A 20,932-nucleotide genomic window follows, 5' to 3' on the forward strand; every position below is an offset into this window, starting at 1 on the left:
TGGGCAGCTGCTCAGCCATGGAAACCAAGTTGCCGCACCTTGCGCCAAACAGTAATGGTGCTTGGAGTAGATCCTGATGCATTTCGGAATTCCTGATGGTGGCGATGGATGATTGACGATAATGCTGTACAACCCTCTTCAACACTCGATGGTCTCTGGAGGTCAACATGGGAGGTTGGCCTGCACGCTTTTGGGTTGTACTGATCCCTTCTCTATAACATCGGAAACAGTGGACAGAGGGATGTTTAGGAGGGTGAAAATCTCACACACAGACTTCCTACACAAGTGGCACCCAACCAACTGACCACGTTGAAAGTCTGGGAGTTCCTCAGACAATCCCATACTGCTGTCTCACACTGTCTGCAGACTACTGAGTTCGCTGACTATGTGTTCCACGCGGTAGATGGCAGTACTGTGTCGCCCTCTTGATAAACACACGTTTCGCGGTGTGTCCGGATACTTTTGATCACATAGAGTATGTGAGCATTCTCTCGCCTCCTCCTGGTTGCTATACTCAATTCCAGGAGTCAGTATAGCATGCGAACGAAAACCAGTCCTCTACGCAAGTAGTGACCGACGGGGCTGGATCAATGGTCGCGTGAGAGGAGAAGTGAGTGCATGGAGGGGAAAACGCGGTTGCAGCTAACAGCAGTTTGCAGCACCACACACTGCTTCGCTCGGCCCGCTCGCTTTCTCCTCTTCTCCACCGTTATGCGCGACGTTGCTTCACAGACTTCTGGGACGTAGTTTGATTACGCATTTCGCTATTCCTACCCGAACTTTATTCCACTGCTTGTTGATGTTAAGCTGATATGGTTTATTACATTTTTTTTTGTTACTTTACCTCGCTTTTCTGTTTAAGAAGCTAGTTACGACGGGAATGAATGGTCATTGGATGATTAATGAAGGGACACACTCAGAGAGATACCGCAAACCTCGGTGGCAGAGGCGTATATTCGGGGCTATGTAGGCTATCTGTGAAGCCCAGACTCAGTGAATAAAATACAGAAACAATATATATCAGAAAATGTGCATAAAATTGTTCATTTCAATAAGAAGATGAACCTGATTTCTTAGAGGAGTTGGAAACATTGCCCGCTTTCTTTTAATTCGCGAGGCGACTGGCCCAGCGCCGGCGGGCAACTCCACGGGGGTGACGTGCAAGCTTGACAGGACTACCACAAAGATCACCCGATCAATGTTGCAAACCACTTTTTCCCAGCATGTAATTTCCCCAAGGATCGGGGAATTGTGGAGACAAGCTGTTACAGGAGAGAGAACAGGGTTGCATATGGCGGGGGGAAAACCCTCTGAACTTCCTCAACAGTCTGGGTCAATGTTGCAAACCCATTTTTCCCAGAATGTAATTTTCCCAGGAATGGGGAATTTTGAAGCCAAATTATCGCAGGCAAGGAGAAAGTGTGTCATTTGGCAGGGAAAAGAACATCATCGAACGCTTGCAGAGGAGTTGAAAAAGAGGTCGTTGACCTTCAAACAACTAGAGATACAGTGGGGAGTAGAAAATTGTTGGCTGAGCGGGAATGGTTTATGAGTGCATCTAAAAATTACCGAAATGACAAGGAGCAGTTCTAGTCTAGGTCGCGTCGAGTGGTCCTGGTGCGTGGAATTTATTTAGAGGCAGCGTGTGAATGCAGTAGTGAGTGGATTGTATTTTTGTGAATGAGATGTGCTGTGTTGTGTAGTGGACTGAAATGAGGGACATAATTAACAAGCTGTCTATTCGGCTTTAATAACGATAAGCTCCAAATCGTTGTGAATTTTTCTTTTATGTCCACTTTATGAACATATAAGCTAATGGGGATCGGACCTACAGTTAAAGTGGTATCTAAACCACCATGTATCGAACTCGGGACCCCTTAGTTTCAAGGCAACGACGTTCGCACTGCGCCAACAAGGAGTACCCGAAATTAAAATCGTGAAAATAGGTAGGTTGAAATTTTATTTTTATTCTCGTACGTAGGCCTACATAATATTTCACAATATGGACCTCTTATTTATGCAAATAAGAATGAAATTCTTGGAATCCTTTCCTTACTGACAGCGTACATTTCCATGTTTTATTTATGAGGTGTATATATCTTTAATCACAGAGTCACCCAGGTTCTTAACCCAGTATACGCCACTGATCGGTAGTGAAATCGTGAATCTACAACGCGCTAGGAGACAAGAGTCTCAAATATGAATCTTATTTTTCTGGGGATGAAAAAACACTATTCATAGGTTCATTTATTCTTTGGATTAAGTGGAACGAAAACCACAAGCTCCTTCGGTGGACGTACACTTTGAGCAGCAGGCTCACAACCTCTCTCCTAAAAGATTCAGAATTCGAGAACCGTTTTGGGCATCGGTGTGAGCACAGACATATGGATTAGGTTAGGTTAGATTAACCTAATACACTTGTCTGTGATGTCAGTGTCCCTTCTTCAATTTCACCCAATCGCCATTCATCCTCACCGTTGCAATCAGGCTAAAGTTTCAAACAGTGACACCAAATAAGGACAAATAAAAATGGAAATCTCAAGTTATGACCCGATCTTTACGTTATAGAGTTTAGTTTTTGCAGAAAATTTGTGTGTTTTTTTTTACTTGGATCCGCGCTATTTACACATAAGCTTATCATTTGCTGATTTCAACAATAAAATAAAATACATGGGGGCGTCGAATGATTCGTTCACCCCTCCCTGGAAACGCCTAATAATTACTAAGACATTTTGCAGAAAACCTAAAGTACTAGACGTAGATAGAGAGAAAGGGGGAAAATACTACATAAAGAATCACTATAATAACCCTTAAAAACTAGTATGGGTGAAAATTCATTCAGTGAAATTTTGTAACAGATGCCACTAGATAACAGGATATCACACAGGTTTGTACTTCTGGGTGTTCTCAAGTGGTTCAGTGAAGAGTAAGATTCCGGGGTGGAAGGAGTGCATCGTGTTGTAGTTTAGGCTGTGCTGAGTGTGGGTGGGTGAATATTCACCCATCCTAGCAATAGTGTAATATTTTCTCAGTACCAAATATTCCAGTATTTATAGATTTAGTGGTTGAAAACTTCATATTTTAAGAAGAAACTGTTCGATTTTGGTTGAATTTAGATGCTAAAAACGTGGAGGAGGAGGAATGCTAAAATTTGTTGATTCTGAAGGTGAAACTATCTACGGCACGGCACTTAACACCTTTATTGTCTAAGATTAAACTTTTTCTGAAAGCTTTTGATTATTGTTTCAAGAGTGTAACTGTAATTACATCAAATCAAATTAATATTTCTTTCTACTGTTAACAAAAAGGTTAAAATTTTAAAAACTGTAATACATGTATGTTACCAAAAAAATTGGTAATAATATATATAATTCTCTTCACCCTGCGGAAAAAAACGTGTGTTTTAACATTGTTTCTCGCATACATCCATTTTTTACGGAAATTTCAGGGTTCACATACACTACAAAAATTTAAAAGAAAATGATATGGGTGAAAATTAAGCAATCCTAGTACAGTCAACGGCAAAGATAATGGTAGGCAAATTGTCCACATCTTTTTTCATTACTTTTTTGTTCTACATCCAGGAATGGAAACTATGTTGGTTCGAAGCAGGCATTGTTCTTTGCTTATTCAAGTCATTATTTCAATTCATTGTTATCATTTCATGTAATTCAGACCGAATGAAAATGGTGGTGGACAATTCGCCTACGGTTTCTTTCGCCATTGGGTGTACTAGTAAGTAAGGAATGGGTGCTAGTGTTAAGAACGTAACAATGATGCTGAAAATAAATAGCTATACTCTGTCGCGTCTATCTCTGGGGCAAGCGAACGAAAACAAGTCTCTGCGCAAGTAGTTGCGAGAGACGGCTCCATCAATGAACACCTGAGAGGGAATGGGATTGCATGGAGGGGGAAGGGATTGCAGTTACCAGAGTTCGCAGCGGCGTGTACTGCTTCGCTCTGCACACTCGATTTCCTCCCCTTCTCTACCACTATGTGCGGTAATGCTCCACAGATTCCGGGGACAGAGTACAGAATAAGAACGGTATATGTTCTCTTCCGCTCCCTTATCCACAATCAAAGTATCCTTGACATAGAAATATTTTTCATTAGTCCTGTTAGAAATTGCTTTAACCTTCTCTCTAACAACATAATTGACACCTATATAGCACAGGGCCTCCCCGATGGCGCAGTGGTAGCGTCGTCGCCTTGTAATCAAAAGGTCCCGTGTTCAATTCCCGGTGGAGGCACATAGTGGTTCGGATCCCACTTTAAACTGTAGGTCCAGTCCCGATTAGCCTTACTGTGCATAAAGTGGACTTAAAAACAACAAACCAATCAACCTATATAGCACAAGCGAGAGAAGTTACTGACAACAAACTTGACGCAACTTTCAATGTAGGACAATAATGGGACAAAAGTTATAGGCGAGCAGTGCCACATTTCGCAATCATTGGGAACATCTGGAACAGGTTCACAACTGGCACGTGCACCTGTAATGTACGTACACTTGCATCGACAAAAGACCCTTTATTTACCAGTGAGAATTAACAAAACCAAAGAGACTGACAGGGTCATATTGGCACCAGAAACGGTGGTTATGCCACTTGACGTATGTCGCAACACGAGATGGTGACAAGTCCAACCCCCCCCCCCCACACACACACACACTAGTTCATGGTAATGGATTGTGAGGAAATAGTGCTGCAGGAGTAGGTGATTCTTGCAGCTGGAGCAGATAGCGACAGTACCCGTGATATTTAGAGGAAGGGTGTTTCACATTACTCACGAACAGGGAAATTAAGAACTGTGTTTAAAATCTTTCTGACTGCACCGTACTATAATTTCAGCACGATCGGAACACCCGATTTTTATTTGTAGAATTTCAAAGAGAGCGATCAATTGAAACACTAAAAAACAACAAAATCGCCACTTTTTTTGTTCTCACAACGATAGAAGGCAGAGTAAGAAAAAATTGGGTTAGCATAGATTAGTGCAGAATTGAATAAGCTAAAATTTGATTATAACACCATTAAGTCTTGTTTCCATGATTATGAAAAACTAAATATGCAGACCAAGGCAGAAATTTATTTTATTAAAAACATAAACTAAAACGTAACGTTTCAACCTTCTAGCAAGGTCTTCATCAGACTCTGTATCAAGTACAAAAGTAACAAGATACACAAAAAGGGCATTATATATACACAACCATTACTCCCTTCAGACTATTAGAAAGTTGTTAGGAACTTTCTAGCAGGTGGCTTTCACTTTCCAACTCTACTTTCACCTAAAAGGCTAAACATAATTACTTTCATATAGAATGTGAAGAGATATTCATATAGAATATCTCACGCTCTTTTTCCTTCATTTTTCTCCCTTCTCCTCTCCTCTTTCTCTCTTGTCCTTTCCACTCTTTCTAACACCTTCTTCCATTCTTTGTTTAACTTCAGTCCCCCATTCCAGTTCATTATGTCTTTTTCACCTTTCTTCCTTGGCTTTCTTCCATTTTCTCACTAGCATTCTCTTCTCCCTTCCTCTCTGCTTAGCCTCATCCCACTCTATGTCATGTCCTGTTTCTCTCGTGTGTTTAAATATTGCATTTCTCTCTCTCTTAAGTCGTCCATCATCCCTATGTTGTTTCAACCTGTCTTTCAGCCTTTTTTTTCGTTTCTCCTATGTACACACTCTGACATTCTTTACATTTCACTTCGTAGATAATCCCTTCCTCTTCCTCTTCTCTGTTCTCCTTTTTCTTGCTTGCATTCTTTGCTATTCCTAAGATGCTTCTCCCTCCCTTCCTGTAAGTTTTAATTCCCGCTTCCCTAAGCACTTTGCATATCTTTTCTGTGGTCTTCCCCATACTCCTTATTCCAAACCTTCTCTCCTCTTTTTCTCTCTCTTCCAATTCTCCCCTGCCCGTTTTCTTACTTCTTCTGTTTATGTCCAGTCTATCCTGCTTGTACTTGATACAGAGTCTGATGAAGACCTTGCTAGAAGGTTGAAACGTTACGTTTTAGTTTATGTTTTTAATAAAATAAATTACTGCCTTGGTCAGCATATTTAGTTTTTCATAAAATTTGATGTAACTCGCTTTTATGTAGGTCTACTGGTTGATTCTTAATTGGAGTCCAAACTGTAGTATCTATAATTATTAATCCGACAGTAGATATACCGTATATTAACATTATGTTTACTGTCATCATTTTTAAAAAAGTGAGACTAAAAAAAAGATGGATGAAAGAAGCTATAGAGAATAAAGAGAAAGTAAAATAATTTTACAGAGAAATATAGAAGTAAGAGAGAAAGAAAATTGAAAAGTGAGAAATAGACAAAGAAATACAGTAAAACCTTTGTTAATCCGGACTAATGGGGAATAAGTTGACCGGTTTAACGAAAGCCCGGATTAACTTAAATAATCTAAAAGAACAGTAGAAAGTGCATTAAAACTCAGTTTATAGCAACAAAACACGTTTATTATGGTATTATTAAAAGGCATAGGCCTAAATACACTATACAGTAGAGTAATATGTAAAGCAATACTGTAGATACAATGCAGCACGTACATAAGCGATAGAGGGAGATTATTTCCGTAACATCTTTGGCAGTTATGCATTTGAAGCTTCGGAATGAGTCACAACTCTCGAAGCAGCCAATTAACCAAGCGAGCCGCTGACTACATCTCAACCCAGAACCTATTGCTAAGCCCCTTACTCAGGTTCTACACGCCCACTAGGCTCGCTAGACAGACTCGCGCAGTCAGCTGGAGATGTTCCGAAAGTAATTCGACTCTACCTATATTATGATGATGTGCCCGACGCACCTGGCTCTGCATCACTCGAAACTCTTGCTGTGGAAGTTGTTGACTTCTAGTCACATTTAAATTTGGGGGGGGGGTTTCCGGATTAAGGGAAGTTCGTCTTATTGGGGTCCGGATTAACGAGGTTTTACTGTATAGAAAATAGACGAACAAAAAGAGAGATAAAGAAGGAAGGGGATAACAGAAAAATCGTTAGAGAGAAAGAATAAAAAAGAAACTGACATAAATGTCAGAAAAATAAATGAAGAAGGGAAGAAATAAACACGAATGACTAGGTACTAAAACTGAGAAAAGGTCAAAAGTTAGAAAGAACATATGCGGGAAGAAATATACAATATAGTTACAAATAAAAGGGAGGGAGAAGTAGGCAATTTTTCCTTTTTCCAAGGGGGGGGGAGGTTAAGCGACCCCTCTTGTCCCTCCCTGAGGACGCCCATGATGAAAACAATAAAAAACAACACAGTTACAAACCAAGTTGAAGAGCACCGTAACTTTTTTCACACACACACTACACACACACACACACACACACACACACACAGGGCGTTTGAAAAGTTCGGTCCCATACGACAACTCCGTTATTAGTACATATAGCTAAAAACGGAAAGACGGAAAAGTTGTTCGAAATATCTGGATTCCAATCTAAAATGTTGAATTTTCAATGTAGAATGTACCGTTGAGGCTGTACACTGGCACAAGCTTCAATGATACTGAAAATGCCGTCTTGCCGCGTGCTTGTTTCGGAACAATTACAGGCAAAGTAAAAAAAAAAAAAATGTGAACAGGTAACACGTGCAGCCTCCCCCTACCCAGACCACTAGAATACGTGGAGAGTATTTCAGCTTTCAATTCTGCGAAACCCACATCTTTCGAACACCTTTTCCCTCTATCAATTTTTCACTATGTGTACTAACAACGGAGTTGTCCTGTAGGGACCGTACTTTGGAATCACCCTATACACACACACACACACACAGTGCCTTTCTGGGAACAGAGGCTCCGGTACTCTTGAAGTTGGTTTGTAAGCAAGCTTTCAGACCGGAGCGACACGCGAGTTTCACACCGAAGTAGCCGGGACAAGCGACAATGGGCCATGCAGTCTGTGCCAATGCTCTGCCAACAGATCGAGGCGACACGATGTACGCTACTGAGAAAAAGACCCAGTACGAACGACCTCAAATGACACGTGCATATTGCTGTGTCGCTTCAAAACGAAAGATTCCACTTATATATAAGGTTCGTTTTCAAGTGATAAGTGTCGCTTCGGTTTGAAAGATCTCTTATTGTGTACATCATAGGAATTACTCAAAATACTGTGGTATGTTCATAAATGATTGTCATTCCATGCAATAATTATTGTCCGGTACAATTTTGTTTGTTGTCCCATAATAATTGTCTGATAGGCAAACTGTGACATTGGTGTATACAGAAGAAGAAAATTAACACGGGAATGAGTCATACAACGTTATTACTCAAGGATCAGTACAAATTGGCCGATCAAGTAACCAAAAGAACATAAATAAAAAGTCACTATTTTGGCATACCGGACTATAATTATGGAACAGAGGGAGTAGTTGAATTCTCACCTATAAAAATGTGCCGGTACTGCGAACCGTTGCGTACCGCCAGAAAAAAACCACTGTGTATATTCTATAATGCTTTCATATCTCGTATATGTATATATGTATATACGGGTGTGTAATAGTGCAACATAAGCGACAACAAATATTTAAGAAACTAGCTGATTCCCCGGCGTTGCCCCGGTATTTATTTATCCCAATCTTCTATTAGACAGGAATATAATTAATTCTAACTATAGCGTAAAATGAACTTGGGGAGTTGAACGGCATTTGGAGTGTCACTATTCATCTCAGCGGCCCCGAAAACTATGGATTCCACACTAATATCGGTCCTTCCCACCCCTAGGGGTGCCAGGGGTTTCTTTTAGTTGAATGGCATTGAGAATGTCAGTATTCATCTAAGCGACCCCGAAAACTATGGATTCCACACTTTAGTTTAGTTGAAATTGCTGCAGGCGTTCGAGTTATGCCGGAACAAACACGCATACATACATACATACACACACACACACACACACACACACACACACACACACACACACACACACACACACACACACACACACATACATCCATTTGTATACGAGAAAAAGATAAAAAGAATAGAATAATAATAACTGTAAATAACAGCTTATACAGAACACTCTAGAATGATGACAAAATTCAAGTATAATTCCCGGCTTTCAAGGCGAACTTTCCAAAATCAAGGCTACAAGCACATGTTTTCTCTATTTCAACCTTACCTATTATCGCCTCTCACCACCCATCCACACATACATACATACACAAATATATTAACAATATGAAGGGTCTGTGTGATTCCAATGTATCCAAATATTCTAATTCAATTAAACCGTACATACTCGTATATTAAAATATTTAATTTAAGGTGCGCGAGTTTACATTTGAGATTTCACATACTCAGACTCAAAATACATCTACAAACACAAGCAAAAAATATTACGGTTCTACATTTATATTCTATACTGCTGGACAAAAAAAACCGGACACTTGCATTTTTTGTGATAACGCATAAATTCGATTCGAAGGCTAAGTAAATGTTGCAGAAATTATTGGAAATAAGAAAACCTGAATATATTCAACAGAAAGCAAATTAAAATTTATTGTTAATAAGTTAAATTAGAACATAAACGAAAGTTACAGAAAACTACCAAAAAAAATCTTAGCAATGTTTTTTTTTTAATATTGTTAACTGATACTGGTGGGGTCTAATAGCGGGTGTTACCTCCCCTGCCATCAATTACAGCTTGTAACCGCCGTGGCATACTTCGAATAAGGTTGGCAATCACTTCTTGGTCCAATTGCTCCCATTCTTCTTGAATAGCACGTCTTAGCTCTTCAATTGTTTCTGGAACTATTGCGCGGTTTCTGATATGTCGTTTCAGTTGATCCCAGACGTGCTCTATCGGATTTAGGTCCGGACTTTGTGGTGGCCATTCTAATCGCGTAATCGCAACTTCGTCCAAGTACTCCGTGACAATATTCGCAACGTGAGGACGCACATTGTCATGCATAAAAACAAAGTCCGGGCCTATGAATGGTGCATATGGTACTACATGATCTGCCACACATTCTGTAATATACCTGCAAGCTGCCATTGCCTCATTATCTACAAGAACCAACTCTGTACGTCCTTGTAAAGAGATACCTCCCCAGACCATGACACCACAACCTCCAAACGGTGTTATTTCAACGAAACAACATTGTGCATAACGCTCATTAGGTCTTCTATACACATGTTCAAGCCCGTCTGATGAACGTAGGTTGAATTCTGACCCATCAGAGAATAAAGCCTTTTCCCACTGCTCCACATTCCAACGTAAGTGTTTTGTAGAAAATTCCAGTCTTCGCTTCCGGTGACGTGCTAACAACCTGGGACCTGCAGCCGGCCTCCGAGATGATAAACCACTTTCATTCAGTCTTCTACGAACTGTTCGTGAAGAAACCACAGTTCTATGAACATTTCTCAAATGCTGTGCCACAATATTTGAAGTCGTACGACGGTCTCTTAAGACTATGATACGCATTAAACGATCTTCCCGTGCTGTTGTGCATCGTTTCTGACCAGAACCCGGTCTTCTACCATAGGAACCGGTTGCGTCATACCGTCTGAGACCTTCATGGATAGTACTTCGTGCTATATTTAGCACCCTAGCAATATAGTGTACACTACGACCATCATCGCGAAGAGCTACTGCTTTTACTACCTCTTCACGTCTCATTTTCAAGCTAGCAGCAAACTTACAATACACTTGCAAGAAAAATACCAGCAATGACAATGTCAATAATATATGTTACTATGGTTACTATGAACCAAAATTCATGCCTCTCTAGACATTAAACAAAATAACATCAACAGGAATTGAAAATCAATAAATTAAAACAAAATTGCATGAAATTAATTTTGAGCCTACTAAGTGTTCCAAATAAGTAAATACGAGTAAATAAATAAATAAATAGATAAATAATAAACGGAAAACTGTGGAAAATGTTCAATAATAAATGTTCAATTGTTCAATACTTAACTGAGAGCGTAATTCATAAGTAATTGCAATTCAGATGTCAAATATTAAGGTGTCTGGTTTTTTTTGTCCAGCAGTATATAATTTACCTAATCATTTTCAAAATATCTTATCTTGTAATAATCTTCCGTCTGTCAGATAGATTTTTCTGCAAAAGACACTAACCAAGAAAACGGACTGAGAGAATTATGTTTATTTTCCACGCAGCTTTCATCGATAAAAATAAGAGGTAAACTTTGAAAACTTGCCTCAGGGCAATTATAAATATGTACGTATAAATTCAATGGGATTTGGATTAATAAAAGTTGCAAATTTTCACGTCTACGGAGAAAGATTCAAGCAGAATTCACGCACAATTCCTAGAGCCAGTAATTCAGTCAGAATTCCCGGTGAGTAGCCACCCTGTTATAGTACAGAATTCAATTCAACGATCCAATAACTAGAGTTCCGTACGATTGATTGATTGATCTAAAATTTTTGGGTGTGCCGGCACGCATGGTCATTTGGCATCCTTCAGTGTAGGCGGGGAAGATCCCCTTATGTAAAACCCTTAGCTCAAAATTTAAAAAAGGACGAGTTTTAATATCGATTCATTGTGAGTTGTATGTACCTGCTATAGTTAAGAAACTGTCACTTGATCGTGGTTATTGTATTTTTTAGGTCAGAGCATAGCAACGACATGGAATTAATTACTGGAATTACTATCTGGAAAAAGGAAAGTTGAAGTTTCACCTACGACATAAAGTATATTATCAAATAATGTGCATAGAGGTATCTGTACACCCCATGTTTCCGCACTGCATAAGGAACTGCCTGTTGAAGAGATATGGCTCCTGCTGTTAACTGGGATATAGGATATCACGGTAATAAATTATAACTTTATGAGAAAACACAGTACCTGCTGCACATTCAAGAATGAAGCTGCGAGTACGAAAATATTGGAAAATAGGCACAGCGCTATTGATAGTCATAACTCTGTATATTGCTCATATATTGGTTCATATCCCGTCTTCATCCGTGACTTCCAATTTTAAGCGACATAAAGAACTTCGTGGTAGGTCGTCATCAGGTATGTACTTTAGTTATTAAACGTCGCCTTTCTTCCGGTTTTTGACTAATCACGAAGATGAGGATGCATGATGATTAGATGAAATTGATGAAGGGACACTCACAAAGAACACCCAGGCAAGCCGGGACTCGAACCGGGAACTTGGGCGGAGAGATGCAAAGTCAACCACGGTCTCGGCCACAGGGTCGGCTAAGTAGTCATTTCCAGTTGTCATACGCGTATTGAGATTTCTATGTATTGCACACTTCTGTTCAGATCAAGTGGCACATACGTCCCTGTAAAGTGTGCCACTTTATGTGAACAGGAGTGTTTATAACTCTGGAGAAAGTCACGTATCAATAACTTAAAAATGTCAGTCTTATTATTACTAAATTTGTTACAAAAGTTCTCTAAATTTGTTAATGCCGAAGTTCTTTCATTTTGCTTTATTCAGAGAAGAGACATGCCAGCTGGCAGGAAGGCATTTTGTAACACACTGCCTGACAAACCCGGATTATTGAATGAATGAATTAATGAAATATAACTTATATAATTTTTGGGCGTCGGCAGATATTGCCATTCTTATCACTATACGAAGAAAAGCCTTGTCATCTAAAATCATTATCTTAAATTTTACAAAGGAGTGAGGTCAAAAGTGCGAGGTTGTAAAGGGGCCTGAACAGGATATACGCAGCACATTAAAAAGGGTAGGACGAGACTAAAAGACAGAAGAATACGCCCAAACTGAAAATAAAATTACATACACGACACATTGAAGGGTCCAGCCCTTCCAGAAAAGTGACCTAGGTGAGACAAAGACTCTCGACAACGAGGAACTTCTTCCCTGTTACCTTCCTGTCAAGTGTCAAGAAGGGGGAAACGAAACACGTTCTGCAGGTCACTAGCTGCCAGAAAGTGGACAAGAACATTGTCGTCTGCATCAGCAGACTTGATTGTTAAACATAGTCGCACAGATTGGGTGCGTTCCGAAAGTCTTAACGAAACGAACGCATTCAACGAAAATAACTGGGCTCGTGAATCTGGTGAAACCAGTTACTTTACAGACTTATGGGACACTCTAGGCGAAAGCGCAGGCGCAGAGTTTTGTTTAGAGAAAGTTTCCGCATGGCGTCAGCGGAAGGAATGCCCTTATGGCAAAAATGAACTCTACTGAGAACACTGTTACTCATTTTAATCACATTCTAAGAACGGTCACGGCACAGTCATCTTGTGCATTTTCCGAACTAGTGCAGTTTGAATCCATCAGCACGCGCTTTGTCCGCAAGGAGCAGACGATTCTCACCTAACAAACCAGCCTCCTGGCTCGTGCGTTTGGTGAATCTCGTTCTTGCACGGAATGCGACTTTTGAAACAGCATAATGAAACTCACGAAACGCTCGGAAGCACTTATGGGACAGCCAGTTACCATAACTCGTTTAACGCGTTAAACTCGTGCGACTTTTGGAACGGGCCCATTGTGTTAAAATGGGAAAGACCACCACCAAAACCTTGAAGCATTTGTTTCAGGCCTACGGAGACCACGAACTCCTGCGTTTGAATGGCGCAATCCAAGATCTGGGCGGTTTTCAATTATGCGTACTCCCGATAACGTGGTTCGCATGAGAAACATGCTCGGACAAGACCGAGAAAAAGTTCTAAAATCAAAGCCAAATTAAATATACAGCACGAAAGTGTCAGTTTCTCACAAAGCGAAAGTGTTCTAATAAATATCGCTGAACCTAGACAGTATGTGTGGATTGTGTACGACATTATTACCACGAGACTAATGTAATATAACTAATGTTATAATATAACATTTCTGTCATACTATTAGTAATACATGGTTACACACATTTTACCGATTCTAATTCCCTGACTTTTTCAGGTTTTCCGGGCATTTTAAAATAACTTTGCAGACAGTACTGTGATATTTAACTTGAGAATAACGAAGTTTTAAGTGTTATACACTACTTTCTATTCAAGGGAATATATTTTTGTTTTTCAGGACGTTAGATATATTTTTACAATTCCCTGATTTATTCACGACTTCCTCACTCATAGGTTGATTTCCCTGACTTTTCCAGATCAGTGAGAATCCTGTAACACATTAATTTCAAACCGTGCTTGAGGTTCAATTCGATCACCAATACAGAGAGTTAACATTGCTTGGTTAAAAGTAAGTCTTGAAGCTTTCCTGGCGATTAATGACGAAAATATTCTCTCGGGCTGACCAGGTGAGTTGTGGAAAGGATTCCAAGCTTGAAGATGAGAGTGACGTTAGCTCTCGAAAGCTTGGAATCCTTTCACAACTCACCTGGTCGATAGCCCCAGAGAATCTTTTCATCATTGCTTGATTAATTTATGCGTGTATGTTGCACGTGTGCGCACGAAATAGTTTCGACACAAAAAATACAGGGTGTCCACAAATTATCTTTTACAACTTCAAATCTAAATAACTAAATAATGGAACGATGTATCTCAGTTCTGTTACCTTCATGTAAAAGAGAAACTCTCAAAGTTTTGTTTACTGTTTCTTCACGTACATTGAGTAAGTGGGGAAGATGTGAGGTCACATTACCACAAAATGACTACTCCACAGGAGAAGGCACAGTGTGTTTCCTTTTCTCATATATGATTGAATAGGCATAACTGTCGAATTTGGGGCTCTGAAAAGCCTCACGAGGTTCGAGAACATTTTCCTGGTCGATGGATTGGGAGGAATGGCCCAGTTATTTGGCCACCAAGATCACTCGACATAACCCTTTTGGATTTCTTTTTATGGGGTTATGTGAAGGATATTGTGTACCGAACGCCAGTTCCCAATATTCAAGTCCTACGACATAGGACTACTGCAGCCATCGCAACACTTACTGAGGAGGTACTAGAGGGGAAATGGCAGGAAATCGAGTATCGCCTTGATGTCCTACTCTCACAGGACATAGGTACCTGACCTATGTTTGGACACTTAGTCCGGAGACCGAAGTCCCCTTCCTAGGTGCCGGGCCCCGCTAAACGGTTTGATTCCAGGGTACGTGTGACCGGATCGGTTTTTACCCCCGACGAATAGCCGATTCGTGCATAAAGTGACGTTGAATAATAATAATAATAATAATAATCAATAATAATAACGTAGATAATAATAATAATTGATGTTAGCCAGCAGAAATGCTTTGCTGACTTAACGTTGAACTAAAATATAAATACCAACAGTTATGAGGATTAGTATACTATTTGTATGAACACAAATCATAGTCAAATCATAGATAACAAAAATGTATATTATATAACACACAAAAATATACCTATTACACAACCCCTCGCTATCACTCAGCATTCACGCACTCATTCAAACTTCAGGGGACAAATTACATTAATATAAATACATTGGCCCCTTTTTAGACACCATGCAATATTTAGTTTTTCTTATGAATATTAAACTGCGCCCGAAGACATTAATTTGCTTAGAATTAAAGATACTAAACTTTCATCTGCGCGTGCTCAATACATTCTGCCAACGGGCATGACACGTAAACTTTTATTCTTGCAATTTATTTAGACATTTAAATAATTGTTGTAGAATTATCACTAATGCGCCTTGGAACTTCAATAACATTAGGCTTAGATATCAACTGCAAGGCACACATGTTTACAGAATGAAAAGTGAAGACACTTATGTATGAATATATTAAAAATAGCACGAAGTTAATTCACTTCCTCACTTAGCAAACTCGAGAGGTGATATCTGCAAGAGAGACACGATTTATGCAGTTTTTTAATCAAATATTTTACCGAGTAAAGCATATAAGGTGACATAAACAAAAATATTACTCAACAGCTCGGCGCAGAGCGTGGAAAAACAACAGTATGCTGTGAATATATCTTCCGAATTAGCAATTGTCGTGAAATTTAGATGATGTTGGCAAGAAATAATTTAATCAATACCTTTGCGACTTTTAACTTTAAATACAGGTATCTTTTCGTCCGACGGCCGATCTTTGGAGTCTTGGGTAGATGATCACTCACACATATAGAAAATTAACAGTAGTATACTATACCATCTCGGCGTTCTAGACGTTCCAGCGACGTTTACCGTAGTCCTCTAAACGGCGGCGTGACGTCAACCCGCGGTCCTCTTTGCGACACTAACACTTCACCACATTACTTCTTTGTAGCGGCACTTCGCAATCTTCTTGGACACACCTTCCTTCTACGCTTCGACATCACGGCGACCATCTTGTCGGCCTCGTAATGGAGCGATTAATTGCTTCGCATCGTGTCTGTCTCTCTTTCTGGGGGGACGGCGAAAACGGGCGAAGTTTCTTTACCGGGGGTACTCGTGGATTCTCGCTGCTAATTTCACGTGGGACGTCGGCGTTGTCTCAAGACGCAGTAGGTGTCGCTTTATTATCTCAACCTTCTAATTTCTCTCTCTCTCTCTCTTTCTCTCTCCGTAGAATTCTCGTCGGGCGTCGGCGTCTCGACTGGCGGCTTAAGGCGGTATCAATTCATGGCTTCTAATCGGGCTGTGCAGCGTCATTTGTGGCGATGTGGCGTTTGTGGCTTTTGTGGCGCTTGTGGCGGCGTTTTAGTGGTGTGACGTCGCGACGGTGAGCGATGATCTGCTGCGTTGTCGGCATCATGCAGGCTAGGAAGACCCATAGCCCTCCTTATCTTGATTTTAGCCCGCCATAGTTGTATTAATGTTCCTCGTCACAAAACGAATAACGCGAATCCAGTGCACAGGTCACTAATTAACACTGCCTATTCGTACAACTAGTCACTGTCACTCACTCACGCAGGATAAAATACACGGCGCGGTAGAAAAAAGACAAAGTCCCGAATCTTTACTCCGACTGTCGCAGAGGTGTTGTCGGTTCAAAAACTGGCGGTAGACTGTAGGCTGTTTGTTCGATCTGCCACTATTTAAAGACAACTTGAAATTTCGAATTCAATAGACTGACTTTTAGGCGCGGAAATCTGAAGTTACGACGTTGGTGGTCAAGCGTTCCTTTTTTGCTTGGTCCAGCTTCTTCAAGCACACGTGCTGCGTTAGAATGGGGTGAAAAGAATAGTTCTACCCTCATCCGGTACGTAACATGTTCCTCCAGTAATTGGCCTCCCACGTGGACTTTCCTGTCGCCAAATGCACAAAAGTCGTTCAAAAATAGTGAAAGATTTATCACAGCACATTGTTAGTTCCGAGGTCCTACGACCGAAAGGGGGAAAAGTCGACAAAGGCAGAGAAACACAAAAGGTTCAGAAACGTGGTGTTTTTCTACCGAAGCTTCAAGAGGATACGAAGGTTACAAAAAAATATAAAATAATGAAAACCTAGGATATAGAATAATAAAAAAAAGTATGTGACAAAAACTGATTGTCATACTACGGGCAACAAGGAGGACACACACAGAGATGCATTGAGGTAATAAAAAAAAGCTTTGAGAGTTTCTCTTTTAAATGAAGGAAACAGAACTGAGATATCTCGTTCCATTATTTAGTTATTTAGATTTGAAGTTGTCAAGATAATTTGTGGACACCCTGTATAATTGCACGCCACGGCAGATCCACTGATTTCCTTAAAATTCCTAAATACCTTTTAAATTCAAAAAGTCAATTCGTATAATGTTTCTATTTAATTTACAGCCTAGACTATTTCAAGAAACTCAATTTGGGATAGACTCAAGTCTAATATGTTTATACTTAATTCTATACTTACGCTAAAATAATGGAAACGTTTTCCTTTCTATATGTTTTGTCTCAAATATTAATGTGTGTGTTTTAATGCAATTAATCATTTCATTCATTTTAGCTGCAGTTAAGGCACGGACACAAAAGATCACGAGCAAACCACATGATTTGGTCCCTACGGCAAAAAATCGCACTCTAAATCCACAACTTATTATATACAATCGAGTTACTAAATGTGGAAGTACTACGTTGTATCAGTTAATTCAAAGGTAAGAACTACATTTGATTTATCTTAGGTCTGATGGTCGCTGCTACGAACAACAAAATAATTTGCTTGGTGGGGGTATTCGGTGAGGGATTAGTGAATGTTATCCACAAATGAGCATGACGTTTCGAAAAAAGAAATTTCGCTTCGTGAATCGGCAATCTGTTTGACAACGATCCTCTAGTCAATGATTGATAAATGTGATATGCTAGGTGTCCAGTGTAGCAGAAAAAGGAAAAAAAAACCTGATAGTACGAATAACGTTGATGATGAATTCGTTTTAATACCTGGAGTGTTAGTAAATGAAGACAAGGTGAAAAGAAAGGTGGTGGATGCATGAGACTGGAACAGAAATGGCTGATCCATGGGAGCATCATCTGTTTCCAGATCTCTTGAAGCAAGGGAGTTGTTCATAAAATACTTCTCTGTCCCAAAAATCATGAATTTTTCGTCCTGGAATAGAACGACGCAAACTTTTTCGCCTCCGGAAGTCTCGGATCTTCTCCAGCCGAAAAATGTCCGTGCGCTTCCGCGTCAGTGGTTGAGCCTGTACTAGATTACGTGTATTTTTTCTCAAACTAGTTTCTGTTGCGTCGGTCGTTTGGGCTTTACAAAAACAGTGGGCGAAAAGTCTGTACACCTCTGTCATTAATATGGATTTTAGTGGCCCTTGCTAGTAGTAGGTAAACATTTGGACTCGTGGCTGCAGTTGGACAATCAATCATGATTCTACAGTTAAGGTGACACGCAACCGAGGCGCATCCTCATCAAACAATGAGGCACCACACCCTCTATCGTCCTTTACCTGAGAATCAGCTGAGGATTTAATCCGGTGCCAAGAAGCATACCAGTTGCTTCTTCACAATTTTTCAACAAAAACTGAAAACTGATAAACTAATTTCTTTACATCCATTCACGGTATGTCACGTTATTTACTCCATGTTGATGGTGCAAGTGTTGCAGGGGTATATGGACATTTCGTCCATCTTGTTAGCAGCCACTCTGCGCTCGCGCTTTTCTCCTAAAATCTCTCAGTTTTGACGAAATGAATTAGGGAAAAAGAGGATGGAGAAACCAAAGACTCACAATTATGACATAGTTAAGTATAGGAAATGTGTTTCTTGCAGTGGAGTGTGCCTTTATCCTAAAAGAAGAGAAATGGTAGACAATTCTTTCATGGTACTTTAATAATAGCAATAAACTTCGACTATGTTTTCGTTCCTTTATAAATTTCGCAGCGAAAGAACACGGAAGTGTTCAGATTGGTTCATCTTCCTTCAAATTTGAAGGTGCTTTTTCCTTGAGTTCAATTTTATTTATTAATATATATATATATATATATATATATATATATATATATATATATATATATTTAATGAAAGGACAGGACGGAGAATTCGTGATTTGTGGACAAATTTGTGTGGATACAAGAAAAATTCGCAATTTACTTGTTACTTTAACACAGGTTTTTACATAAATCAATTCTAAATACAATATAAAAATGATAAATTTAACATTTGGCAAAATGCTTAATTAATTTGAAATAAATAATAAGTTACATTTTTCAGGTTAGGAACCATCAACAATTTCACATATCACCATTCAGGAATTATTAACAAGCGTCAACTATCGGATAAAGAGCAATTGCAGTTTGTGAAGGATTTGTCTTACTTATCAAAGACGAATCCTACAGGCGTAACCTATGATCGGCACATATACTACATAAACTTTACAAGGTAAATTTATAGCCAATAATAATATGTGTTACTACCAGACTGTAAACTATGAAATACGTGCACATTTACAATTTATAAACAAAATTCTTCCATAACTAGCACGTTAAAAGTTTCGTATTGAGTTGATCACCATGCAATAGACTGGTTATTTCGACAACGTTCGCAAATATTTCAATCATCACATGGTTTTGCTGTGGTATTACTTTCTTTTTCGCCATAAAAAAAAACATGAATCCTTTTAACAATATCCTGCTAGGTAAAAATAAAAGCAAAATAACTTTGATATATGCGTAAAGGTCTTCATGAATTTCTAAATTTCATGAATTTGTATTTTTTCATGTTCATGAAGAAATTTCAATTAGAATGTTTAGCGTCAACTATTTATTGTCAGTAGACAAACTGTGTTATGCGAAATTGAAATAATAAGTTCACCGTGTGCATAGGTGAAAGGACACTAAGTAAACTTTATTACTTGGCTCACTGGCTCGCAGTTATTCACGTAAAATATTACGCGTATCAATAGCGATTTTACAACAAAACTACTATTTTTACCGTTCAAAAGTAGATTTATTGTCATACTATGAAAGTTTACAATATCTTAAAGATGTCTGAAAAACAAACGGAAGTTGATAGGTGCCAAACTAAAAATATTCAACATGGCGAACTCTTTTCAAGATGGCGGACTCTTTTCAAGATGACGGCCGTCAGAACGCAGGTAGCGATTGGCTACACGACTGAACATATCTTAAGTGGTATAACAATTAATTCTACCAAGTCTCTTGCTTTTATCAAAAAGTCAATGATTCCGAACTGAACCGCCGATCTGTGATAAGGACACGCCATTTAGATACTATCCTCCATTTGGAGACACTTTTTATGTTGTATCTTTGATGAAAATATATTAAAACATATTGTTTTAAAGATTATACAATGGGCTACTGGAAACAATTTCTTGTCATTTAATTTGTTCAAAAGTTACAAGGCAAAAACTTCAAAAAGTACTAGAAAAAAACTTTTTAAAGATTATTTTCTAAATTGTGGCAAAACCACCGACATTATCGAAAACTTAAACAAAATCTTTTTTGTAGCCCATCTAATGAGGATTAAGACTAAAAAAAAAAAAAAAAAAAAAAAAAAAGGATCACCTGCCAACGACCATTGGTTAACGAGATATAGGTCAATAACGGAGTCTGTGAAATTTATGGAGGGGGGGGGGGGGCACCACGAGGAGGTACAGGGACTTATGGGATTTTGC

The 20,932-nt window shown here is 39.3% G+C and overlaps 2 protein-coding genes across 2 annotated transcripts in view; one reads left to right on the forward strand and one right to left on the reverse strand.

Annotated features, from left to right (window-relative positions):
* Window positions 1–20,932, reverse strand: part of Vps8 (vacuolar protein sorting 8) — a 401,212-nt gene that overhangs the window by 199,672 nt on the left and 180,608 nt on the right. The window lies entirely within an intron of this gene.
* The window catches only part of LOC145980452 (uronyl 2-sulfotransferase homolog pip-like), a 28,711-nt gene continuing 15,682 nt past the window's right edge, over window positions 7,904–20,932 (forward strand). The window contains exons 1-2 of the mRNA XM_083113550.1: window positions 7,904–7,980; window positions 19,510–19,677. Of these exons, the coding sequence (XP_082969676.1) occupies window positions 7,904–7,980; window positions 19,510–19,677 (245 nt within the window). The remainder of the gene's footprint in view (window positions 7,981–19,509; window positions 19,678–20,932) is intronic.

The sequence above is a fragment of the Lepisma saccharinum genome, chromosome 27, assembly GCF_977018435.1.
Source record: "Lepisma saccharinum chromosome 27, izLepSacc3.1, whole genome shotgun sequence".
Classification (NCBI taxonomy): domain Eukaryota; kingdom Metazoa; phylum Arthropoda; class Insecta; order Zygentoma; family Lepismatidae; genus Lepisma; species Lepisma saccharinum.